Source organism: Callorhinus ursinus, unplaced genomic scaffold (assembly GCF_003265705.2).
Source record: "Callorhinus ursinus isolate GAN/ISIS: 27379988/994484 unplaced genomic scaffold, GSC_fseal_2.0 scaffold36, whole genome shotgun sequence".
NCBI lineage: Eukaryota > Metazoa > Chordata > Mammalia > Carnivora > Otariidae > Callorhinus > Callorhinus ursinus.
The window spans coordinates 5,718,237-5,745,956 of record NW_027397098.1 but is presented as its reverse complement, the minus strand read 5'-3'; the positions used below and the strand labels follow the sequence as shown (position 1 = coordinate 5,745,956).

Genomic DNA, 27,720 nt, shown 5'->3' with positions numbered 1-27,720 from the left:
GCCATGGTCTAATTCATATCTTGTGTGTAGTCCTTTTCACCTAAGAGATGAAGTTGTCAGAGTAACCGAGGCATGCTGAGAGTACGTAGAACATTCCCCACCTGCTCCATCTTCTGTGGATGGCACGCAAGAACACTGGTGGGTGTTGACGTGATTCTGATACTGGATTCCTCTGTATCATTTCTAAGCATCTTTATCTGGTCCTCTGTCCTCATTAGACTTCTTGCCAATTTGTTTTTCAGTTAGTCATCTTTGCTATTTTAATAGCCCTAATCAACAGCCCAAATCCATTCAAGAGTTTCATTAATGTTTTCAGTGAGTTCTTCCCAGAAACGGATCTCTTTTTTAAAATGTTTTAATCATAAAGGCAACTAAAGGCTATTATGATGTCACCTCTTCCATTTCCTGTGTTCATACGAAAGTCAGCACTCTATAAAGTGTTGCTTGTTTTGACTCAGGACTCAGGGAAAATGTGGCACAGTCAGCCACCATAATCGAGCAAAAGAGCAGTCAGGACACAAGAAAAAACTCAAAGTGCGCTGGCCGGCATCCAGTTCCCATCCGTGAATAGCCAAGATCCAGCTCACAGACATGGGTGTCACTTCAGTTAACCGGAAAACACGACATGGAGCGCTTTCAGGGGTGCACGCTCCCGTGACCCGGATTCATATTTGCCTGTGTGTCTGTCTGCTACTCAAGTTGGCCCCATTCTATTTGGAGCCTTTCCCACTGAGTAAGCAGCCTCAGTTCTCTACAGTTAGATTAAGGGTCCCCATTTTTTCCTATGCTTTCATTCTTAATCAGCTAGACGAGTCTTTCTAAGGGCCCACTCCCCGACGACATCCCTGAGCTGTTTCAGGGGGCCGCACACAGGTTCCCTGGGGACAGAGCTGGCCTCCGGGACCATCTCATCAGCCTGCTGACAGAGACAAGTTTTATCCCTTTTTCCGCAAACCCTTGAGCCATCCCATGGCTCCTCAGAGCGCCCGGGAAATGGACTTAAGTGCATAGCTGTTACGAGCCCCCGTCACTCACGTTTTCTTACATGCTTCTGGGCTCTACGAAGGAAAAGGCTCTCATTTCAAAACGATACCAGTACTTGCCAGTAGCACCGTGCATGGAATTACGATGTCCTGTCTCACTGTCGTGCCTCTGTGAAGTCTGCTCACTGGCCTTAGGGAGTGACGGCATCATTGCTCAGGGGGTTTCGTGGGTTTTGTTGTGTGTTCCCCATCGTGACAACGTGTTACGTCATAGTTTCGTGTTCACTTCCGTGCCGGTTTCATCGGTGTGCTAGCTGCATGCACTTGCTGTTGTTACTTGTGTCAAATGATTCTCTAACTTCCTTTGGAAAGCACTAATGAAAAGTGCTATTTCTCTTCTCTATTGTTGGGTTTTTTGTAAAGTTGCTCAAATGCTCTCAGGTATGGCGGCTCTGAATGGAGGACTTGGCGCCACGGGCTTGACGAATGGCACGGCGGGCACCATGGACGCCCTCACGCAGGCCTACTCAGGGATTCAGCAGTACGCGGCCGCGGCACTGCCCACTCTGTACAGCCAGAGCTTGCTGCAACAGCAGAGCGCCGCGGGCAGCCAGAAGGAAGGTAGGTGCTCGCCCAGGGCCCGGACGGCCTCCGAGAAACTCGACGGAGCCAGTGTCCTAGGAGAGAGCCATTATTTTATTTCTGCCCCTCCCGGGATGGGGTTTGTTTTTTCTCTCTTAAGAAACCTAACGGGACTAAGCCATTGGTTTGAATCTTCTCTCCTGTCCTCCGCAGACTTGTACTTCTTTTATCTTGCAATTTTTCCATCAGTCTTTTAATTTACCTCCTCAGACGTATTTCTCACCCACTGCATGCTTCTGCGCAGTTACCTGAGGGCAGTAGTTGCTGCCCTCAGAAACCGGGCAGGAACCCGCTCTCCCAAGTCAGCAGGGACCGTCTACTACACATTAACTGCTCCCTAGTGGAAGGGGTCAGTCGATGGTCTTCCCAGGCATGTCCCCACGCCCTGTGGCTGGTTAGCTGGCCTCTTCTCTTCATAGGCGAAGGTTTCCAGGGTAAGGATAAAACGCACCATCAGGATCGGCTGGGTCTGTGTTGAATCGGGGGTCTTCTGAGGAAGTAAGGACGTGATTGATGGTCTTGCTTCTCTGCCAATGAGGCAAAGTGAGTCTCAGGAAGTGAATGCTAAGAATAAATTCAAGCTAATTCTAAAACAGTTAATGAACCAGTCCAAAGAGGGAGAGCTTGTCTTTTCCTTTCTTCCTTTTGGTCTCTTCTCCTTAGTAGAAATTGCTTTCAAGGGAACTCTGCACCATGATGGTATTTATTCTCTTTCACACCTGTCGGAGTATGGCGGAAGGGGCTAGAATAAGGAAGTATTGCTGAGGCAGTTTTTACAAATTTCTTTCCCCTTCTCCTTTATCTTCACCCTACGTTTCCAGACTGTTCTTGTCTGCGTATTTTAAATATGGTGTTCTATAAGAATAGAATGTTTTAACTTTGTAAAGTTGTGAACTTTAAAAGGGACACAGCTTTAAAGATACCCTTGTAGAACAAAGGTTTGTTTCCATTTATAAATCGTTAAAAATGAGATATATGAAAATCTAAATTCTTCATTATTTCAACTTTCTCTTTATTCTTAGCTGTGACCGTTAGTGTAGATTTTTAAAAACCTGCACCACCGTTCAGGCAACTGTATTTCCCGAGGCATGTGGAGACCCTACGTCATAAATACCCTGCCTTCCCAAAGAAGGGCCTGCCCTGAGGTCCCTTGTCTGGGGTCAGACTACCATGGTGACTGTGGTAGGAGGGGTCTGTGAGATAATGATGTTCTTAGGCGAAAACATAAAAGCCGGTTCCCCGCAGGATTCTTAAAGAATCTTGGCCACTGCTCCGTTGCCCAGCAGAGCCTTAGAGCAAGCAACGTGACGTATGTCACCGAGAAACACCCAGTCACCAGTGGACTCGCCATGTACTGGTGCAAGGATAGAATGTGGGCCCTGAAACAACTGTCCTCTGCTGCTTTACCGCAGCTCACTGCCCCACATTTCCAAGCCTTGCCTTTTTGGGGTTGCCTGTGCAGTAGCTAACCCTCTGGGATTAATGTGAATAATGGCTGCCAACCTGGGATCATTGACATTTAGGTATTGGGGCTACCGGTAGCATGGTTTAGTTTTGATTTTTTTGGTGGTGGTGGTGGTGGTGTTTTTTGGTTTGTTTAGTGTTTTTAATCATCTCCCACCTTCTCATACCTCTTTTCTGATCACCTTCTTTTCACCCAGTTGATGTGTGCTCAAGAAATTTAAACCATCTTAATATTAGTTTGACTGCAACGTAATTTTCAAAACAGGTTATACTTGGAAGGAAAAAAGAAAAACCCAATGAATTCCACAACTAAACAGATTTTTAGATTTTCTGCTCCATGGTTTTGTCCTTTAGTTAAGAGAGTTGAAAGTCAAGTTGATGCATTTAGTCATGTGCCCTAGTATATATTTTCCCACAGGAAAATGAGCCAGGCTGGCTTTGCTGCTGCTGTTGTTTTAAAGTGGCTTTGATATATTCCCCAGCTAAATCTTCTGAAGGGTTATGGCATCCCTATCGACCTCAATCCAGGAAAGTTTACCATCTTTCCTATCACTCCTGAATACTCTCTGACCTCTGTCATACCTACCCATGTTCCTTGATTTGCAGAAGGCAGTCACGCACACACAAGTAGGCAGAGCCTCAGGAAGGCCACAAAGCAGCTGGTGGGTGCCGGCCATCGGCCACAGACACCCCCAATGCTCTGTGCTAGACCAGGTGCCCTATCTGAGAAATACAAAATGTGAGCACCCAGCCAGCTGGGACCAACACTCTAACAGAGAACTCCAGCAAGTTAAAATGACATGTACTGGGAGAGATCCGAGGAATGCATGATCTGTCAGCAGGTTCTTACTTAAAAGCAACAGTGAGGTGGATACATAGGTGGAACCCTCAAAAACGTGTTTTTGTGTCTCTACCCTTGGTATCTATGGCAACAGCCGCCTTCTTTGCACGGAAGAGAGGTTTTCCCCATCGAGTCACCTTTTTCTTATTTTAGTGTTCACAATTCTGGCAGTTTGCAAAATCAAACTATTTCTGGGTGATGAAAACTGGTGGGGTCTACACTAGGAGATGCTGGTGGCACTTTCACCTGAGAAAATGGTGAATAAAGAACAGAGCCTCCTTAGAGTGACCTTTTTCATATTTTCTTGGTCCCCCCATATGGCACAGATACAGTCGGAATGTACAGTGTTCTAGAATGCCAGGACTGCCCAGGCGTAGCCAGTACTCTGACAGAGTGCAGTAAATTGCATTTTCTCCCCGGGCCTCAGGAGTTGAGAGTGGGTCCCATAAATCCTCATTTGTACATGTGGACCTTTTATTGAGAAGGAACATGAAACCTGGGTGGTGCCAGATTTGCCCAGTACACACACTGCCGAAGCCGTGCCTGGCCTGGTGGCACTCCAAACATCCCTTTCCAGTGTTTTGGTTTTTCACCTATTCATATTAGTGTTGATTTTTTTAAGAATTTTTTTAAACCAGGAAACATTTGGGGACCTAAGACCTGCAACTGTGTCCCTTGAATTACAGACTGCCTCCTTGGCACTGGAATGTGGATATGTCCATGGGAATTGTGAGCAACACAGAAAGTTAAAGTGGTCATGTTGAACTTAAAGAAATGCTTCATCTCTGTGGCTTCAGAAACTTGCTTCCAGAAGACATCCTTGGGAAAAGTCCCACACATTAGTACACTGTTTTTTTGTGGCAAGAAACTTGGTTTGACTCTTCTTTACAAAGATGTTTCTTCTATTTTTACAAAGTTATTCTTACTCCGGTTTTACTTCTCTTAGACCCAAATACTAACCACCACCACACCCCCCTGCAGGGACCCGTTGCAGCCACTCCCTTGGGGCATCCCAGTGGGGCAGGCAGCTCTGGTTCCTTCCCTGGATGCCACTGAAGGTTCCAGGAGTCAGCTGCCAAGGTTACTTCATCTGTTTTGTGAGCACCCTTCCCCTCCAGACACCACGCCCCGAACTTAGAACATCCTAGAGGCATCCAGCCCTGGGGGGGGGCCCCCCCCGGGCGGGGGGGGCCCGGGGGGGGGGGGGGGAATCTGTAACTACCCCAGGCGGCTTTGGACCTGGAAAGCCTCCTTGCCTGTTCTGGGTTAGATGATTACCTCCCATCAGGTCACTCAGATTCCCTCCTTTTCACCTCCGGACGGCTCTCGGGCAGGTGGCTAGAGAGATGGGGAATGACGGGAAGACAAGAGGAGAACTTACCTCTCTAACCAGTGTAGCTGAGAGGGCCTTCCATACTCTGCCCTGGCTTCCTGTTTCTCTGGAAAGTGATGGCTCTGAGCTTGGTCTCTGCCTAGCTTCTGCACCTTGTGCGTTCATTTCCAAGGCTAATCCCCAGTGGTATGATTCCTATCACAGCTGTGAAACTCTAGCTACCTATTTTTCCCTGCCTTGACTCACTGCCAGTCATTTCTAATAAAAATGATTATTAGACTCTGTTAAGAGATTTGGCAAATCAAAACTGGATGGATAATTAGGTAAATGATTGAGAAATCCAAGCAACATTACTGCTATATCCATTATTCTAAATTGCTGCAATTTGCTTAGAACACACAGGATACTCTCAACTCCAAGAGATCGTACATACATACAACAAAACACAGCCACCCAGGAAAAACCCACTCCTGCATTCTCCTCCCCACCTCTACCCCATGGGGACCACCTTCACCCCCATGAAGAGGAGACTGAAAATATGTACACTAAGCAAATGCGAGCCACAGAAGATGATCAGTGAAAAGACAGCTATTGCTGACCAGTGTCTTTGGAAATCAGGACCATCTGAAGGATGATTCCCATCTTGAAAGACATACCAGCACTTGACATTTATCCATCTGTCTCATTCCCTTCTAGCATGAGAGAGAAAGGCAAATGCTTAGGCTATCTGTTGTTAAAGCAGTCCTAAGAAGAGGCCTTGGGAACTAAGAAGCGAAGAATACCTTACTCTGATTTTTTTTTCCTCTTTAGGTCCAGAGGGTGCAAACCTCTTTATTTACCACCTTCCACAGGAGTTTGGAGACCAGGACATTCTGCAGATGTTCATGCCTTTTGGAAATGTTATCTCTGCTAAAGTCTTCATTGACAAACAGACCAATCTGAGCAAGTGCTTTGGTATGCAAAAGAAACCAAGCCAGAATATTAACAGTACATTCCCAAGTGTGAGGAGTCACGGGAAGGAAAATGTAAATGGCAAATATTTGAGAAGTCCAGATAGGGCCTTCCCTGGGTGGTGCTATTTCCTGGTGTTCTGGATCCATGTAAGCAGATCGGGCAAAGTCATTTAGTCAAAAGCAGAGGAAGGGGCTATAGAAAAAGGAAGGATCTGGGAAATGAAACTAAATGCCCACGCCTTAGATGATGTTGTGTACTGTGCTACTCAGGGTCTTACTACACGCAGCTAGTCATCTTTCACTAGTTTCTTCAAGCCCCACCGCTGGAACCACGAACTTGAGCAGAGGGAAATACAGTTAATGGACTACAGCGTACTTTAGGCGATCCTGGTACAGAGCAGTACTGCAGACACTGCCATGAATTCCGTAGCCTTCTAGGTGCGGGAGGCTTCGGGCACTTGTGGATCTGGGTAGCATGTAGTATGGGGAGGCTTCCTACATTCTCACATACCTTCACAGTAGGGGTGTGGCCACACTGCAGCACCCCCCCCCCAAGCTCGGGACGGGGAGTTGATGCCCGTCACGGTCCCAGGAAGTGCTGCATTATGCTGATTCGGGAGCCAGAATTTGGGATGATGGGCTCTGCAGGGCCTGCCCGAGTGGATGCAGAGCCCAGGAGATGCAAGCATTCAGAAAACACTGGAAAACCCAGGTCCTCGGTGGCCTGGGCTGTTGTGTCCTCCTTCCTCATGCAGCCCAGACTCTGTGCTCCCTAAAAGAGAGGCACACTCTCCACTGGCCCTAATGTTTTAGAAGCAGAAGCATAGCATTCATTAAATCTATTTCTTGTTTTGCTTTTTGAACCCCTTTGGTCTCCAAAGTAGCTTAGAGGCTAGAATGTTCAGAGTATAGATTACTTGCTTGGCAAGTTCTGGCCCAGTCTGAGATCGAACATTGGCTTTCATCATTCCTCCAATCTAGTAATTCATGGAGGTAGTAGGCAGTAAGAGCACCAAACAAATTGGAATAGATCCGGACCCAGGAAATACAAAGAGAACTATATGGTATGAAGAAAAACATCAAAGGTGGTAGGAGTGGTACTCAAACTTAGTATTTGGCTAACTGGAAATGGGCAACAGGTGTAAAGAGAATGTTTTGGCTTCTAAAACCCCATTATCGTAACGTCTTTCTAATCTCTGTGCCATCACCCAGGAAGGTCTGAAGCCTCTGTTGTTAGGGGAATTAGTATGTCAACCATTGAAAGTCACTGTTTTTACCCAAGTGGACAGGGTGTCAGCCTGAACCAACCCCACTATCGCTGCTGCTGTGACAAGTACATAAACCCCCTTGTGATGGCGCACCAACAAGTGAAATGGAAAGGGAGTGGTTACATGAGGGGGGGGGGCATCTGTGTTTCGGTGGGTGCTTACCACTCGGAGCTTCCCTGCGCGAGGTTATGAGCCAGACTTTTATACTCCTCATCACTAAGCAATGTCCTGGGTTTATTTGGAGATCGGAAAGGGATTGTGCTTCAGGGTCTGATTTTGAGAAAAACAGTTGTTAGTGCCTTGAAAAGAGATTATATCAGCCCACATACTCTTCAACCAAGGTGTAATAATGCAGGCTATACCTATGAATGTCGGCAGACAATGGTACTTAGCACTATGCACTGTTTTCAGTTTTTATCAAAAGCCGCAGCATCCCAAACCTACATTTCTCAGTGAGCCGGCCTAATTTGGGGGGGGGGTCCCAGATTTGCTAGTCTTAGGTAGCCCATTCTCTCATGCTAACCTCTTGGCCAGGTTTCGTTATCCATTTCACCCTTGACCCATTTCCATTCTTTAATCATCTTGCTGCTTCTGGATAACGACCTAGAAGGAAAGGAGAAAATCAGAGCCAAAATCTTGGATTCGAGAGCACATATACTGGGGATTAGATTTAGTAAAGATCTGTACCACCATTTTGCAGTACAGCCTGCCAATGAAAAGCTTTTCTGCATTATACCATATGCTCCTTTTTATCGGCTGAGAACTCTGTAAAGTTATATTTATGTCCTTTTCTTCCTCCTCCAGTTTGTAAAGGAGTTTTCTCTTTAGCTTTAGATTTTAATAGCAGATAGTTGAAGAAGCTTAGTATAGAACCTTCTGAACAGCTGATGTTGAGAACTGGAATCCACCCAGTATAATAGCTTCCTTTCAACCCCAGAAGTAGGGACAGTACGAGTTCAACACCTTTACGTCGGCATTACCTAAAGAAAGCTTTGTGTGTACCCTCTTACCCCCACCACCAGTGTTAGAGCAAACTATTGTGATCAGAATTCTGTTTCTGGGTCTTTGCAGAGCATCACTGGCCCTTTCTCAACAGCATGCCCTCCCTGCCATTTTGGTGGTGTTAGGACAGACCAAGATACTGGGAAGTCTGTGAGGATGGCTCTTAAGCCCTAAGCTATTCAGACTCTTTATTCTTAGGGGGTATAATGTAGCAATTTCCAGTCTGTCGAATGCAGTGGAGCTTTGAAAACGGAAGTTGAGATGATAAGAAAGGACCGGCATTTCCCTTGGGGGTTCCCTAGGTCCCTCTCAGAAATAACTCCAAAATGTTAAAAATCAAGTACAAATTATCCTAGAGTTAATTCACTGACTGACCCCATCCGACAGCCGAACAGGTGTGGGCTGTGTGGATACAGATGGGGAACTGGAATGAAAGTCGGGGTGTTTGCAGTGTACCGTTACCAGCCCTTCATTTAAACCGCACCTGGTTGGGACATGTGAGCCTCTGGGGACCCTGCGAGCCCCGGAGTATCTATGCCTCTGCCTCTGTGAGCACCACCACAGGTTCTGTCAGAAGGATTCCAAGGGGCTTGAAACCCAGACAGACTTGACCGAAGTCAGTAAACAGACCAGGAGTCTGAGAGTCTGAGATTTCGTTTTTCACAGAGGAGAGGGTGGTTGTCATGATACCAAATTCCCAGTCCGACCCGCTTTTCTCCCTGTTTCTCTGTGGACGTGCCCAGGGGTGGCCGTAAAACACACCCCGTCCGTCCACGGCCGGCACACCCCGACCCGAGCAGAGCTGCCCGCGGCCGAGCCCACGGCACCTGCCCACGCTCCCCACCACGTACGGTTACACTCTGCAGCCCCGCCCCCACGACCTCCTGCTCGCTCCCGTCTCCCGCGCTGCCTCTCCATGCTGACTGCCGCCGTCCTTCCCCTTGTGTCTTCCAGGCTTTGTTAGCTACGACAATCCTGTGTCCGCACAAGCTGCTATCCAGGCTATGAATGGCTTTCAGATTGGCATGAAACGCTTGAAGGTCCAGCTGAAGCGCTCCAAAAACGACAGCAAACCTTACTGATCCTAACCCCAGAGGCTCCCTGCTCTTATTTTAGCTTTCTTAGGGTAAGTCCCACAAGCCAGCCTGTACTCAACAGGAAAGGCAGAGGAGGACCACATTGCCAACTTTTACCAAGAGAGACGGTTATTTTTACTATAAGGCCTCCATGTCCCCTCCCCCGCCCCCACCCACTTCGCCATAATTAAAAACTTGGGCTACCTTGTTTCTATCGAGTAAAACTCCTCTTCCAGTTGTGCCACTGTATTCTCCTTTGTTTTGCAATTTGAATCTCCTTTTACCTTTTTCGTTTTGTTCTCGTTTTTTGCTTTTTTTTTTTTTAAAGAAAAACACACATAAATAAATGACATCTTGAGAATTTAAAAGGCAAACAAAGGCTAACGTGCAATTCTAACTCTGAGCCCCCTGGTGCCCCAGAGCACTGCCTGGAGAATTCGCCCCTCCTGTCTGCGCCCGTCCCTAGGAGGGCGCCGGCCGATTAGAGGTTAAGGTGGTGGCCCAGCTCGAGAGAGAAGCCAGGAGAAGCACTTAAAACAATACAAACGTCTTTCCACTACATTTGGTTTGTTTTAACAAGTAGGATTTTATTTTAGGGTTCAAAGAAACATGACATTTATCGGTCAGATTATTACACTGGTTGTCTATTTTGTTGTTTTATTTTAGTTTTTAGAAAGGATTAATGTAAAAAAAAGATTTAGAGATCTGTTTCTTAAAGCTACAGGGTTTAAAAATAAAATAAAAATGAGTGAAAATACTTGATGTTTCTTGAAAGATAAATTTAATAATAAATAAATAATACATAAATACATAAATAAAAAAGAAAGCCACAGGCCTGTAAATTTTATTTGTAAAAAAAGCATTTCTATTTTTGTACAAAATTTTTACTGCCTCAGAAATAATGGAAGTTATTTATTGCCTATTGTTAACTTATTGGGTACCTAAAGAGCAGTTCTCTGTGCTAGCTAGATCCTTTTGAAGTAGTCTCTAGAGGAATCGTTCTAGGAATGGGCTTTTTTTCACCGTTGAACCCTAGGCCTGCAGTTCATGCTTTTCCCTCTTGTTGTTTGTATCTGTCTGACGATTTTGTTTGTAGCCTCCATGATCTATCTAGTTTATAGTTCGGTCGTCTGACTCTCCCCCACATGTTACATCCGTTGAAACTGGATCCTCCCCTGCTGTCCCTCGCCAGCCCCCACCCCAAAACTCCTGGAATCCATCCCCTCTCCTCCTCTGGATGGATTCTCTTGGGGTTCCATTGTGCTGTGGATAAAGATTGTAAGAAATGCAAATTACGGGAATGGCTCGTAGACTCCCGGGATGACCTAAGATTTGCATTAGTTTTTCTCCTGCACCCTTAAGAGTGATTTTGTTGCTGCTGCGTAGATTCTGTGTAACTTTTTACTCTCCCTTGTTTTCTCCCTAGACATCTTCATGCCCGTTAGTTCACCGTTTGCCTAGCATGTCCCTGTGGCGTCTCAAAAAAAAAAAGTTTCATCGTCCCGTCATTGTTTCTGATGTCTTTCTGACCTCACATCACATTTGGTTCTCCTACTGACCTTTGATCTAGTTTGACCTTTGAAATTTGCATGTGACCTCATCTAGCTATGAATTCTGGGAAGTCAATGTGAAAAACATTGCAGCATTCATGCAAGACTGAAATTTATTAGACAAATTAATTATAGAAAAAAAACCTGTGGCAAAAACGTTTCTTTCTTATTTTTTTTTTTTTCATAAAACAGACTTGAAAGTATTATACAGGGATTGGCATTCTTCCCGGTCACTGGTAACAATAGCAATATGTGTCCAGGGACACAGAATGTTGGTTTCTAACAGACTACTTCCAAAAACAGTTTGAGAAAAAAAACTGTCTGATTTTAAGTCTCTAGAGGTCTGTAATAGTTTTTACATTTTTCAGGCAGTGTAAAGTTTTTTGATAAGGCCATTTTAGGTGGCTCACTTTCTCATTAAGATATATATATAGAACCACTTTTTGTAGATTAGTATAAGAAAAATATTTACCCTGTTTTGGGGCAAATGCTACCTATTTGTGTCACCTTTTGCTGAACTGACTCACAGTTAGACAATCCATGGTTTAATGCACATGAAATTACCTATATTTTATACTGTTTCAATGTACAGGAGAAAGGTTACTGTAAACTGTTATGTTGGTGCTTCTGTGAATTAAGTTGTGGTTTCAATCATGAGTCTTATGGTCTTAATGTTCTCTGTTGATAAGACAAGGTTAGAATTGGTTTACTTAAAGAATTTCAAAAAAAAAAGTTTGCTTAAAAAAAAATTTCATGTGAGGGGGAAAAAAAAAAAAACCCTATTCCAGAATAAGTTTTGTGTTGGCTTGTAAAGCATTGATGTCATTTTTTTTTATTGTGGACTATTTAGATGTGTTTGTGTTCAGCAAAATGTGATTTTTTTTTCTTTTAAAGAAAAAAAGTGAAAATATATAGTGCCAAATTCCAAAGGTACTTCCTTCCTAGAGCTTCAGTGTGTTTCTTGTGAGAAGTAATTTGATAACATGGGTATTTTATTATGTGTTTTGTATAAATCCCTAATATTTAAAAAACAAAAAACAAAAAAAAAGAGGTTAAAAAGTTTGTTAACTTGCTATCCTGTGGTCTTGTTGCCTGAAATTGTTATTGTTTGTTATTTCTCTATGATGTTTTTTGTAAGACATTGTATAAGTGCCCATGTCTCACTTTTTTAACCGCTCTGCACATCAATGCTGTGATGGCAACCTCACGATGTATTTCCTTCATAATCTATGGAAACCTCTAAGGTGAGAAAGTTCTGAACTTCTAACCCTTTCTACCCAGAGCTGTCTGGAGCGTTGGTAACTTTTTATACCGTTGTCATTTCTGTTTGTTCCAGGGTGTTTCTAATTTGGACTCCCCGCCCCCCGCCCCGGCCCATACATCTTTTGAGTTTTGTCTTTTCTACTTTTTTTTACCCACTGGTTGAGATCCAAAAGAAAAAAAACTCCACAAAGCAAATCTGAAGGGAAAAAATATATCTTCACCCTCTCCGTTTTTTGTTTATTTCCGCCCTACACCTTTTTTTTTTTTTTTTAGTTTTGATTGATTGATAATTTCTGGTCATTTTAAAAAAACTAATGTGCTGCTGAAATTCCTTCTCCGGTTTTAATTAGAAACAGTGGATTGATTAGATAAACCTTCTAAGGGGGATGGTAGGTAGATTCAGTACCTACATCATTAACCTTAAATTCTATATGCTTTTGAGATCAGGTGTAGGGGTATGTTCTAGTTCAGAATATTTTCATATGCCTTCCAGTTAAACGACTTTGTGATGGGGTAGCATTTTGAGGGATTTTTATTCCTTAAATACTCCCAATTAATGATGTTTCTAATCAGCCACTGTGCTGGGCATTCTCTGATCCCAGGAGATACCTCTGATTAAGCAAGGTGCCTGGGGTTAGAAGTTGATAGTCCTTTCTTTCTCTGCCTTTTTGTTAATTTTATTAATTGAAATCATTGAAAGGGGACTGACCATCTAAGTCCAACTCTATTCTTTATCACAGTTACTGACCAAATACCTAGCACCAGATCCTGCTGCCGCTCTATAAAGTGCCATATTACTTTGACTTCGACTTCACGTTGAACAGAACTCTCACTGTCTTGACAAACCCCAGTGTCATCCCTAAGGCCCCAACACAGACTCCTGCCTTCTTGGCCCTGGAAGCTTGTCTTTAAAGGAGTTCAGAAACTGCTGGCTCCCTTTCCTTCCTCCTTCTCCCACTCACCACTCTGTTGAGTTAGTTCCATGTGGACGTGATAGCCCTGGGATGGAAAGGACTAGCCTCTAACGATGCAAAAAAAAAAAACAAACAAACACAAAAACTAAACACAAAACAAGTTTCCTTCTTATAGCACATGCACTTACAATGAAATGATCTGTATTATCCTCACACGTGTTTACTACTGCTGGGGCCTTCCTTCATCCTTTGAGGGCTATTTTGTACTTCCTGCAGCCATCAGCTTAATACCAGGAGTCCCCACACATCGCGCTCTCACATACAGCATAGGGTGGTTTGTGGATGCACAGCACACAAGAGAACACCACCATCTGAATTTCAGACTGTCCTTTCACCCACCTGCATCTCCCCCAGAGGAGCTTGAATGCCGGTGACAAGAGGCTCAGGCTGGGCACTTCACATTGGGTGTTTCTTATTTTGCAGGCGACCAAAACAGTACATTTCAGGGGGAAAGTTTTTTTTTTTTTTTGCATGTTTGCATTGTTTAAAAGCTGACCCTCCTCAGAGACAAATTGACTTTTACTCACTTTATCTTTTAATATCAAAGGAAAAAAAAGCTGCAAGGGTGCAAAGGGCCTGTGCCAGAAGGAACAACACACAGGGAAACTGCTTTTTTAAAATCAAGTGTAGAGAATAGTCGTTTTTACACTAAATTAGAGAATTGTGATAAAATGGCAGTCCTCAAAGGTGTAACAAGTTCATCTTTCTTTCACCATAGGGGTTATAGTTCTTTGGCTTGTGCTACTCTGGACTCATTTTACTGTTTGTTTTTATTAAGTGCTAATTAACAAGAAGAAATAAAATTTTAAAAAAACCTGTAGTTTCATTACCTTTTTGAATAATGTCATACAAAAAATGTATTTGTGTTTTTTTGTGCTGTGAGAATTGTTGTTTGTAGATTAATAATATCATTTTGTTTAGAATTACAAAATAGTTTTTAAATATTGTCTGAGAAAAGCCAAAGTTAATGCAACCTAGTGGAAACTGTAAGACCATTTGAGTATTGTTTGTTTTATTGATGCATTTGGATTTTGTTGTTTGATGGAATTTGAGCCAAAAAAAAAAAAATACGCAGGCTTTCCTATTTCTACAACTGATTGTACTTACGCATTTTGTACCAGTGGAACTTTTTATACTGGAGATTAAAAAAAAAATGGAAATTTTTGTGGCTTACTCTAGTGGGCCCCCTGACAATGACTGATTTCAGGTTTGATTTCTGGTTGATAGAAAGAAAGTTGCTTTTCTTTTGAGAATTAAAAACTTTGGCTTCATTTCTTTTTTCCCTTTGCTTATATCTAGCATTAGAATTTTGTCTTAAAATACAGCGGTAAGTTTCACTTTTTATTCTGTATTGTGCAGTTACACAATAAGGTAATTAGATTTAGAAGTACTCAGTCACTTTAAGTGGATAAATGTATTAGTTACAACTTTAGGGGTTTGCTTTTTTGCTGTTTAGATCAAAGTTTTTTCTGATTCTTCTGTCCTCATTGTGAACATAACCGTGTAGTTGAAACAGTCAAACTTATTTTTGTAACGTATGTTATTGTGTGATGCAGTTTTTTGCTTCTGTCTCCAATATTAAACCATTTTCCTAATACTTGTTTCTCTCTCTGCGTGTTGTATTGTTGGTAGTCATTATATGTTGGTGATACATCTACACACCTCACTGTTTCACGTATCTGTTTTTTTTCTATATGTTGTGTAAAAAGATACAGTCGATTCCACCTAAGTGAATATCTGATTTGGGGAAAGGGGTAAACTGCACACCAGCCACCTCTTGATTTCTATACAACAGCCCATTCTAACCACCTAGTCCAAGACTGCTACTTACTTCTGTCATTCCCCTAAATAACTGCCTGCAGAGTTGGATTTGCCCAGACCTCTTCCGGTCTTCTGACCCCACTGGTCCCTTCCCTCCTCCCGCCCTGTCGCGGGTGCACGGATGCAGTTCCTAGGGCTCGCTGCTGCATCACTTTAAGAAATGTTAAGAGGAGCAGAAGCAGAGCTAGGGTTCCTTCCACCTCCCCACAAGTCTAAAGGCGTATCATTACCAACTCTTCCTAGGGACTAACCGCATTTTTCAAAGAACTGAGCTCTAAGGGAAGAAACGGCACAATGACCTGGTGAATAGAGATGTGAAAGGGTTAAACTTAAGTTTACATGTTCCTATCAATCAGTCACTACCGATGTATAGAAAAGTAATTTAAATTATTTCTTTTTAAGAGCTGATTGCATCCAGGAGCAGCTTTAATTACTGAAAAGAACAGAAACTAAAGGGACTACTTCCAAGTGCTCAAAAGGAAGCTCTTACTCGGTGAGGTGGGAGGGGAAGGAGGTACAGGTTCTCATGCTCACGTCTTCATGATACATCATCCATTTCCAAACGAAAGCCAAGGATGCCATATGCATCCACACAACTCCCTCCTGAATGAACACCTTGTCCCCCACTATCACCCCAACCCCAGTTACCAAAAGAGAACTAAAGGAACTATTCCTTGTATGCCCTCTGAAACCGAAGCTCCCGGCCACCCTCCCATCTCTGCCCATCTCTTATGCTCAGGAATCGGACTGCTCTCCAAGTGCTCTTAAAAGATCCCATTGATGTTTGCTCCCTCTGTCTTCTCTCTCCCAGCTTTTCAGACACACAAACTCTGTCTGACTCAGGCCACCCTGCACCGGGCAGCCTTCCTCCCGCTGCCAATGAGATTTTCCCCGCAGGTGCTCAAGCCCTTCACCCTCTGGTTTCGGCGGCCCCTCTGGCCCCTAGATGGTCTTTTCTAGTTGGCTCAACAACAGAGGGACCTGGTGAGGTGGAGGGAAGGAGGCTCTTTTCCCCCATAGGCTGAACACCTCAGCGAAGTGACTTCCACCAGCTCCAAACCTGCACAGATGGGAGCTGACTTCCTGCCAATAGTTCTGCTTTAAAGCTCATAGCCTTCATCAGATTGCCTCTGAAAACCACTGCCTACCTTAGTGGGGAAAGAGGGTGAAGGGTGTGATTTTTTTTTTTTTTGGTGGGGGGTGTGAGGGAGGGAGAAGGGGTAAAGAGGGTGATCGATTCTGTCCAAGATGCAAGTGTTTATTTTTAAAATCTCTAAGGAATACAAGAATGAATATATATATGTGTATATATATATGTATATACATATGTATATATATGTATATGTATATATATATATACACATATATATATATATCCATCCACCATTTGGCATAAGGCAAAATACTGATGCTAAGTAAAAGAAGGGAAAGACAAAGACAAAGCCAGTTTTTTTGTTGTTGTTTTTTAGAAAAACAACAAAAATCGTAATTCTCCAAAGAAGGGGACAAAAATGCTAGTTCCCTTAAGCACTCATGACTGTAAAGTTGGTCCCTGCTTAAATTCATTCTTACCATTCTGATTCTGTAAAACACCGCTGCGGTGTTAGTTAGCAAGGTGTATCTGTGTGCCACCCACAGACCGCCCTGGGAGATTACAGGACTGTCACCGCTCGCCACGCGGACGGCAGCCCGTGATGCTTCCCAACAACCCACGGGCTGGGCCTCTCAGCCGCAGGCTAGGAAACACAGTGAACATCGGTGTACTGTGCAACATTCCTGATAAGTGAATAAAACATTGTGACCAAGCAATCAGCTTATTCACTTATCAGGAATCGACTGTTCTGCTAATTCGCTGTTTTTGTTTCTCATCTCTGTTGTAGCTCGCTACTTTTGCTGTGTTCTGTTCTCTCCTCTCATGCTTGGGCAAAATCACCGGGAGTATTATCTTCATGTGACCGTAAAACGTTTATATCGAGTGAAATGATATCTTAACAAAATCTATGCACTTGCTATCAGGAACACAATACTGGATGTGTCTTATATATATTGAACTATATAGTACTCGATTTCTTAAATAAAGCTTAAGAAAGGACTCTGTTGTGTGTAAAGTTAATGTGATTATTTTTCAAGGCAGTGTTTCTAAGGGGTATTTTTGTTCTTTTAAGTCTTGAGTGATACAGGATATTTTTCATTAAAATTATATCACTGGCTTTATGACTTAATATTCAATAAATTTTCTTTGGAAACAAAATGGAGTGGGGGGAAGTTCTTCCGAGCACATTTTAGCAAGAGACATCTGGAAAACCATCCCCTTCCTGGTGACCATGGCAAACCTCTACCCAGTGCACGATGGGTGGCAGGAGAGAGCAATCCCTTCGTGGCCCAAGGCCCCTGGAAAGCATCTAGAATCTGCCCTAAACTAGAAAACCCAATTGCCTTTCTGAGTGTGATCTCTTCAGGCTCAGAACAAAGGAGACAAAAAAGAAAGGCAGCTCCAGGAATAATGCTGGTTTCCATCAATGCTTTTCCAAAGTGATGCGACACTAGAAACTCTCTACGCTGCTGGAGCGCAATGGCGCCTCTATTCAGGACTGCAAAAGGAGAGAAAGCAAGAGAGGGTGTTTAATCATTCAGGATAAGAGGGGTAAAATTTCAAAGCCATATGTGAGGGAGACATCCTACAACAGCTGCAAAGCTTAAACGGGAGTCCTGCTGCTTGGCCCCTTGAAGAAATACTTTTGAAAATTTTCCTACAGGCCCTAAGTCTGAACAGAATGGGGCTTTCTCTTGGATTTTTTTTTTTGCTTTATGTTAGATCTGTTTTTCTCGATTAATGTTTGATTCTAAGAAAAACTCCTAAACTTCTACTTGCAAAACAGCACAGACATCCTAATCCTTTATAAAACAAACCTTAGTAATCCCTGATAATGAGGGACAGAGAGAGCACGGCTAATGGAAATCCACAGACAATCCGAAATTCTTCTTCCAGTCTCTTCCTCCTCCCACCCCAAACCTCCTACTCATCAGTTTGGCACAAAAACAAAACAACTTCTAGTGAAAGTGAAGGATCAGAGAAATAGCCAAGGGTAGTTACATCAAAGGGTCTTGACAGACTATGCTTGCTGGAGCCCCGTAGTTTGGGGTTAGAGGAAAGTGGTTCTGTTTAAAAAAAAAAAAAAAAAAAGAAGAAGAAGAAGAAGAAGAAGAAATTAACATTTTGAGAACCACTGCTCTAAATGACCTGGGCTCAAATGCTGAAAAGCTGGCTACACATGGAGGTGCCCTAGGAAGTACCTTTTTCATAGTCTTGCCTTAAGCACCCGTCTCATAGCTAGAAAGCATCTTCTTTTAAGAGAACATATCCAAGGTAATAATGGAGACGAGAGCTCCGAGGCTCAGTCAGGGAAGAAGGGACGCCAACGGACGCCCTCTCCATCTTAGCCCCAATTCAGTGGCCCCCCCGCTGTGGACTAGCCTCCCAGGGGCTGCGTGCTGGGAGACCTGGCTCAGAGTGAGGCCGAGGGTCTGCAGGTGGGACTTTAGGGAAAGGCCACACTGCTTTTCACCTTTTTCTGTAGGGCAGCAAAGTAGCCTGGTACCAACTCATACCTGCCTACAACTGGAGGATGTTTTTAAAAATAAAAAGTACACAAATATATAGATATTAGATCTATAAATCTAAAAAACTGGTCAATTATAGTTAAAGCCCCAAATAAAAATGCCCTATTCTGAGCCTGCATGAACTTTCTAACATGAAGCTGATGTTAAAGGGGCATTCTCCGGTGAGCCATACTGCCTCAGTTTTGAATACCAGCTCTACCACTAATTATCCACGTAACCTCTCTGTGCCTTAATGTCATTAGCAAAACGGGTTAAAAAAATACCTTCCACATGGGGTGATTATGAAGATTAAGCCAATACACAGAAAACACTCAGAGCAGGGTCTATCACATGGCCAGTACTCAGGAAGTAGCAGTAGTCGTATCTACCAACCCAGTCGGCTCAACTCCTCTCTGCTGGCCTGGTCTATGACTCTCTCCTACCATGCGTCCTCTCTGCCAACCCCAGGGAGCCCCACAGCTCTCCCTGGGTTCTTAGGACAAACAGGGACAAGGTGCATGCAACCAGATCCCACAGCTCCTCACGGAGAGATCTCTACACTAACAGGCCCCGGAAGAGGCTTTTCTCCTCCTGAGAAACGATACGCTAGAAGCTTGCCCACCCTACCTTACAGCTCTAAGCCGTGAGGACCAAGAACTAACTCCATTCTCAAAAGGGACAACTGATTCCTCACTCTAATCCACCCCTTCCTACCTCTAAGTATTATACTTAGGTCTCTCTTCCCCAAAAGAAAAGCCCAGCTATCCAGTTTGGGTCCTAAGTGGGTGTCAAAATCACCTAGAGATTTGCCTGCAACGGCCTATAGGTTCTATGCTCTTCCAAGGCAAAGCTGTGTCCTCAGCAACAACCAGAATCAAAACAACTTTGACCACCTTGGGAAGACCAGAGGGCAGGGCTCAGAAGCCTGGGATGCAGCCAGGCAGAGGTCTTTCTGGACCACCACCCCCACCTTCACCCCACCCCCAATTTAACCAAAGGCACTCTGCTTTTGCTTGGTTTATTTATTGGTTGTTTCATGTAAATTTTATTGAGGAAAAAGACATTTTTCTACTAAAAGCACAAAAGATTTTTAAAACACTGCTTTAGAAGAAGGTAACTCTGAAAGAGGCTTATCAGTAGTTAAGCCTTGTGGCAAATATTCACTGCCTTTGAAGTCATTCTCTCCTTCTTTCTTCTTTACTCATCTCCTACCCCTTCTATCTTCTCACAGTTCTTTGTCCACAATGCATCGTAACATTCACTATTGTGCGCTGTGTACACGTTGCTTATGTCTGTCTCCTGAAGCTGAACCGTGAGCTCTTTGAAGGAGAAGCCTGTCTCTCATTCATCACTGCATCCCCAGTGCCTCACACAGTACCTGCCATATAGTCAGTGTTCAAAAATGCTGGATGGATGGAAGGCCAAATAGGAAGATGAGTGGCTAGATGGGTGGATGGGTGGGTGGATGGATGGATGGATGGATGGGAAGGCAGAAAGGAGGGAGGGAGGGCGGCTGGGTAGAAGGGTAAAAGAGTAGGTGAGTGGATAGACAGATGGATAGATCCACGTAGCAGGTGATCTTGCTGAGGCTGGAGAAGCGCATTCCTTATTAAATGGACAACTCGGGAAATATCCGTGGAGAGAGAGGTCTGATTATGGTATGGGTTGAGGATGGTGGAAACTGGAGGCCTCTTGGCAAAAGTCAGGAGCCACTAGAGGAGGCCTGAGACGCGGGCAGGGACAAAGAAGAACACTCATCTGCTTGTGGATCCCAAATATGCAGGTTCTTCCTTGTTGCCACAGGGCTAACCAGCCACTGGGTCCTGAATGGAAGGATATTCCTACCATTAGGTCAGGACACCTTCAGTGTACTGTCGTCGTTTTTTAGGCTAAATTTTGCACCCTCTCCCAAATATTTTATATCTAGGGACTATTCCTAGATATAAAGAGACCAGAAAAGCTGCAGAACGAAGTACAAATCAATAAAAAAACAACTATGAATAAAGGCAAATGATCCTAAGGCATTGCTGAGCAGCAGGTCAACCCATATGAGGCTACTGTTCAATCTGCCAGGCGAGTACCTTGAGCAGGATGGGGCCGGACCAGCCTACAGGCAGTATGGTACAACTAAGTCACTGGAACGGCCCTGAAAAGGCAAAAAGGTGATGCTGCTACTGGGATGCCACTTAGCTCTGGCATCCAGGAAATGTATCCAGGGATGTGTCCCAACTTGTCAATGGCTGCCATAGAAATAGTGCAGCATCAGTTAATCATTCATTTATTCAAAAGATCCGTGGTAAGCAGCTACCACACATGAGGCCCTCTAGGAGGGGGAGGGACTGCGAGGAGAAGTAATGCACGATCCTGCCTCCAGGAAACTACCGTAATTGGCATATGTGTCAGGTAAGGAGAAACCCTTCAGATGAGAAAGAGTAGTAGTCCAGACAGAACACCGTCTCTGCACAACAAACAGCACATCCCACGGCGCCCACATGGAATTAGGTACTGAAGACCCACAAAGAGATGGCAGCTGTTTCTGGTTTTCCAGTCCTTGGCAGAGCTCAGCACTATCAGACACCATGTCTCCCCGGCTAGAGCTTAAAGGTCTGTCCTGAGAGACAGTGAAATAAAATGGGTGACGGGAGCAGAGCAGCGGGCCCTAAAGTCTTCTATAAACCAAAGTCTCTACAAAAGGCAGAGCTGAGCAAAGTGGCTCTACGTGCTCAGGTCACGTCTCCAAATGGGCCAACTACGGCACATCCCTACCAGTCTACAGAACGTGTTCCATCTACTACTTCCACCTCTTCAAAAACTCTGACCTGAAACAAATGAGAACCTTCCCATTCAAGAGTACAATGAGACTGGGAGGGGACCAAGAGGGGAGACAGAGCCTTGGCGGGAACAAGGGATGGGGGCTGTGGCACGAGATGTCCTGCAGAGCTGACAGTGCAGCTACCACCCACCTGTATGCAGTTCCAGGGTGCACAAGCTTGCTCTCCACCCAGCTGCTACCCGGCCCACCTTCCCATCCCACTGTGAGTGCGCCCCACCATCCCGGAGCCTCCTTCAGCTCTCCAACAGGGCTAGATCCACCCCTATTCTTAGGAGCAACTTCAGCCCCGATGCCAGCAGATGCTGGTGACAACTGCCGGCTCTCCCTGGAATCCCACCCTCTGCAGAGCAGCCTCCAGAGAAAAAGGGGTTTCCAATTCAATTCAATTTCCCTGTTCCTGGGATGAAAGGTGAGAAAGGCAGCCCCCTCAAGCTGGCTACAACAACCAAAAAGGAAATACTGGGGACTCCGTCATTAAAGAAGGGGCCAGGACTGATATCACTAAGATGGCCATAGGTTGTTCAGGTTGTTCCAGACGTCACTCCCCCTCACAAGAACCACTAACAACCACCCGTGGATAAGACACCACTGAGAGAATCCTAGAACACAGGAGTGAGGATAAAGCACCCCCAGCACCACAGAGACGGAGACAGACCACACCGGAGGGGTAAGAGGCACACGACACGCTGACCACACCGCCCCTCCCCCGGGCCAGCACAGCACAGTGCCAAGAAGTCTACTCTGAGCATATGGTTCCTCCAGGGGGAAAACAGAGCCCAGGGGTTCTCTTTTCCCAACCCCGTCCCTAACACTGTGGGTTGCTTCATGGGAGTCCCTACTCTGGTTGTGCCCCATAGGGTATACAGGAGATTCTGTGGGGCTTGATCACAGGGAATCTGACTGTGAGAGAGAAGCAGGGAAAGGTGTACAACAACTAGCACTCAGATCTTGGGAGACTAAGTTCAACCTGTAGAGCCCAAGGAGTACTGCCAACCAGCGGATCTGCTCCTCTGCAGAAACTCAGCTGGGTGTGGGTCTGCCGGACTCAGATCCCCTAATAAAGAGTTCTGCTGGCCCTTGAGCCTGGTCTACCCAGGTCCAGACAGAAGAGCTGAGTCAGCCTCACCTACTATAAAGGATGGCTTCCCAGCCCCTCCCAACCAGAAAGCCTGTTATGGAAAATTTAGGAGTTGTCCTCTGAGGCCCACCCAAGCAGGAGAGCTGAGTCATAGCCCCATCTGCTGCAGAGTATGGCCCCCGGTCCCATGTGACAGGAAGAGCCCGCAAGAACATCTTGAAGCTGCTGCATAACTCAGTGACGCTCGAGCCAGGAGGCAGGTGGGCAGAGCTGATTACCTCCAGAGCAAAGCCAGGCGTCTTGTTTGGCCAAGGAACCTGGGGCACAGGTCAGCTTGAGTCAAGACTACAAAGAGCCTCAGTGGCCTTGGAGCTGCCTCTCCTGCTATGCTTGAGCAGGAAAACTAATTTATAGCTCCACTTATTGCTGAATACAGCCTTCAGTCGGCCTGACAAGAGAACCTTACCGGGAAGTGTGAAGCCCACACAAAAGCCCTGTTTACAGTGACACCGGAACAGAGAGCACAGCATACGGCTTGCCCCATCTGCAGAGCAAAACCAGTGGCCTCACCTAACCAGGGCATTCAGTGCACACTCTTGGTCCCCAAACAGCAGAAAGCTAATTCATAGTCGCACCTACTGCTGAGATGAGTACAGTACCCAGTCCAGACCATCTAGTAAGCCTGACCAAAGAATCTAGGCAACTAAGGAACCCATGCTACATCCTCACTTTGGCAGGAAACCAAGCCAACAGTCCTATCCAGCTATTCTCAGCAAATGGCCCAACCCTCCACTCTGACCTCAGAACTCAAAACAGTTCCTTCCCCCCAAAACAGACCCTAAAAGCAGGCCCCACCAGCCCAAGGACATTACTAGCAGACACATCCAGAAACCCAAACCAAACTAATACATGAAAACTACCTCTACCAAAGCAAACTTGCAAAAACTTGGGAGGCGACCACTTACTCAAATGTGCAGAGACCAATGGAAGGTATCAAGGATCACAAAAAACCAGGTAAATTTGATACCACCAAAAGAAACTAGTAAAGCTCTAATAACTGACCCTAAAAAAAAAAAAAGACATCTATGAATTTCAAAAATTCAGAATAATCACCTTAAAGAAGTTTAGTGAACAACAAAAACACACAAAAAACTAAATATTAGGAAAGCAATGCATGAATAAATGAGGACTCCACAATGAAACAGAAACTATAAAAAAAAAAAAAAATCCTAGAGCTAAAACATACAATACTGAAGAATTCAATCCAGAGCCTTAAAAAGCAGATTCGACCATGCAGAAGAAACAATCAGTGACCTGAAAAATAGGACATTTGAAATTATTCAGGAACAAAAATTTAAAAAGAATGAAAAACAGTGATAAAAGCCTGCGAGATTCATGGGACACAATGAGAAGAAAGAATATTCACATTATGGGAATCCAGAAGAAGAGAAACAGAAAGGGACAGAAAGTCTATTTAAAGCAATAATGACTAAAAACTTCCCCAACCTGGCAGAAAAAGACCTCCGGATGCAAGGGGCCCAAAGGACCCTAAAAAGGGTGAACCACAACACACTGAACCACAATAGGTCTACACAGAAACACATTATGATTAAATTGTCAAAAGTCAAAGGAGGAAGAAAGAATTTTTAAAACAGCAAGAGAAAAGAGAAACGTTACATACAAAGGGGATAATGTCAATAAGACTATCCACAGATATCTCAATAGAAACTTTTTAGGCCAAAAGAAATGGGATGATATAGATTCAAAATATTAAAAGAAAAAAAAAAAACTGTCAACTAAGCATGCCAAACCCAGTGAAACTGTCCTTCAGAAATTAAGGACGGATAAAGCCTTTCCCAAACAAACGAAAGCTGAAGAAATTCATCACCATTAGATTTGCCATACAAGAAATGCTCAAAGGAGTTGTTTTGAGTGGAAACAAAAGGATATTAGATAACATCATAAGAACATAACAAAGCAGTGTAAAACTCACTGGTAATTTTAAGTATACAATCGAAGTTAGATTCTGTAATACAGTAATGGTAGTATGTAATTCACTTTCAACTCTAGTTGAAAAGTCAGAAAAATGGAAAAATCACCATAAATACAAAAAGTATTAGTTACACAATATAAAAAATACGAAAAGTATAACACCAATTATCTAAAATGCAAAAGGGAGAAGAAACAAAAGTGTAAGGCACGGGAATTACATGGTGGTTAAGTTGTTGATAGTTGAAAACAGTGTCAGAGTTTTAAGATATTTTATGTGAGCCTCATGGAAGCAAGGGAAAAACCTGTAGAAATTACACCAAAGAACATGATAGAGAAGCCAAAGCATACTGACAACAGAAGACATCAAAACAAAACAAAATAAAAGGCAGCACAGTAAGAAATAAGGAACAACAGATCTATACAACAATAAAAACACCAATTAGCAAAATGCCAATAGTAAGTCCTTACTTATCAATAATTACTTATATGGAAATGGATTAAATTCTCCAATCAAAAGATAGAGAATGGCTGAATGGATAAAAAGACAAGATCCAACAATATGTTGCCTACAAGAGACTCACTTTAGCCTTAAAGACAAACACAGTCTGAGAGTGAAGGGAGGGAAAAAAATACTTCAAGCAAATGGTAACCAAAAACAAAAGCAAAAACTGGGATAGCTATACTTCTATCAGGCAACATAGACTTTAAACTAAAAAGGGTTTAAAAAGAGAAAAAAAAAGGCCATTATATATGATAAAGGGATCAAGACATCAAGAAACCATAACAATTTTAAATACTTATGCACCAACATTGCAGTGACTATTTACACAAAGCAAAAACTAATAGAGCTAAAGGAGAACTAATAAGCAGCACTTCATTAAGAGTTGGGGACTTTAATACCCCACTCTCAACAATGGATTGATGACCTAGGTAGAGAATAAATAAAGAAACCCTGGATTCAAACAATGATATAGACCAAATGGTCCTACAGACGTAACAGAACATTCAATCCAACAACAGCAGAACATCCTTCTCAACTGCACTTGGAACAATTTCTAGAATAGACCATATGTTAGCCACAACACAAGTCTTAGCAAATTCAAGAAGACTGAAACCATACCAAGCATCTTCTCTGACCACAATGAGATAAAACTGGAATTCAATAACTAGAGTAAAAATGAAAAATTCACAAATACATAAAAATTAAACCACACTCTCCTGAACAAACAATGGATTAAAGAAATTAAGGAGAAATAAAAAAGTATTTTGAGAAACAAAAATGAAAACAGAGCATACCAGAACTTGTTGGACGGACCAAAAGAAGTTCTAAGAAGGAACTTCGTAACAAAACAGGCATACCTTATCTTACCGCATTTCATTGGACTGTGCCTCACAAATACTGGGTATTCTACAAATTGAAGGTCTGTGGCAACCCTGCATCAAGCAATTCTGTTGGTGCCATTTTTCCAACACCATTTGTTCACTTCATGTCTCTGTGGCACATTTTGGTGGTTCTCACAAAGTCTCAAACTCTTTCGTTATTACTATATTTGCTGTGCTCATCAGTGATCTTTGATGTTACTACTGTAATTGTTCTGGGGCACCACAAACCACACCCGTACAAGATGGCACACTCAACTGACACAAGTTATGTGAGTTCTGACTGCTCTACCAACCAGCTTTTCCTCCATCCCTCTCCCTCTCCTTGGGCCTCCCTATTCTGAGACACAATATTGAAATCAGGCCAATTGATAACCCCCACACTAGCCTCTAAGCGTTCAAGTGAACTCTCTCACTTTAAATCAAAAGCTAGAAATGATTCAACTTAGTGAGGAAGGCATGTCGAAAGCAGCAACAGACTGAAATCTGGGTCTCCTGTGCCAAACAGTTAACTGAGTTACAAATGCAAAGTAAAAGTTCTTGAAGAAAATTAAAAGTGCTACTCCAGTAAACATACCAATAATAAGAAAGCAAAACACCTTTATGGTTGATATAAAATTTTAGTGGTCTGGATAGAATTACCAAACCAGACACAACACTCCCTTAGGCCAGAGCAAAGCCTGAATTCTCTTCAACCCCATGAAGTCTGAGAGAGGTGAGGAAGCTGCAGAAGAAAAGTGTGAAGCTGGCAGAGGCTGGTTCATGAGATTTAAGGAAGACACCGTCTCCATAACATCAAAGCACAAGGTGAAGCAGCAAGTGCAGATGCAGAAGCTGCAGCAAGTTCTCCAGGAGATCTACCTGAGATAATTAATCAAAGTGTCTACACTAAACAACAGATTTTCAGTGCAGATGAAACAGCCTTCTATTGGAAGAAGATGCCATCAAGGACTGTCATAGCTAGAGAGGAGAAGTCAAGGCCTGGCTTCAAAGCTTTAAAGGACAGGCTGACTCTGATTAAAGGCTAATGCAGCTGGTGACTTAAATTGAAGCCAACGGTCACTGACCATTCCAAAAACCACAGAGCCCTTAAGAATTATTCTAACTCCTCCTGGGTATTTACCCCAAAGACACAAATGTAGTGATCCAAAGGGGTACGTGCACCCCAATGTTTATAGCAACAATGTCCACAATAGCGAAACTATGGAAAGAGCCAAGATGTCCATCAACAGATGAATGGATAAAGAAGATGTATATATATACAATGGAATATTATGCAGCCATCAAAAACACCGAAATCTTGCCATTTGCAACTATGTGGATGGAACTAGAGAGTATTATGCTAAGTGAAATAAGTCAATCAGAGAAAGACAAGTATCATATGATCTCACTGATACGAGGAATTTGAGAAACAAGACAGAGGAGCATAGGGGAAGAGAGGAAAAAATGAAACAAGATGAAACCAGAGAGGGAGACAAACCGTAAAAGACTCTTAATCTCAGGAAACACTGAGGATTGCTAGAGTGGTGGGGGGGGGGGGGGGGGGGGGGGGGGTGGCTGGGTGATGGACATGGGGAGGGTACGTGCTATGGTGAGCGCTGTGAATTGTGTAAGACTGTTGAATCACAGATCTGTACCTCTGAAACAATAGATTATATGTTAAAAAA

General features: G+C 43.7%; 1 protein-coding gene across 8 annotated transcripts in view; it reads left to right on the top strand.

The window, feature by feature from the left end:
* Window positions 1-17,262, top strand: part of CELF2 (CUGBP Elav-like family member 2) — a 298,791-nt gene extending 281,529 nt beyond the window's left edge. For 3 of the 8 annotated variants that reach the window (XM_025853498.2, XM_025853497.2, XM_073879919.1), the window contains exons 11-13: window positions 1,407-1,604; window positions 6,074-6,217; window positions 9,441-17,262. In XM_025853498.2, coding sequence (XP_025709283.1) covers window positions 1,407-1,604; window positions 6,074-6,217; window positions 9,441-9,568 — 470 coding nt within the window. In that variant the 3' untranslated portion in view covers window positions 9,569-17,262. The remainder of the gene's footprint in view (window positions 1-1,406; window positions 1,605-6,073; window positions 6,218-9,440) is intronic. The other 5 variants (XM_025853500.2, XM_025853501.2, XM_073879917.1 and 2 more) reach the window with 4 other exon arrangements.
* Window positions 17,263-27,720: the final 10,458 nt, after the last annotated feature.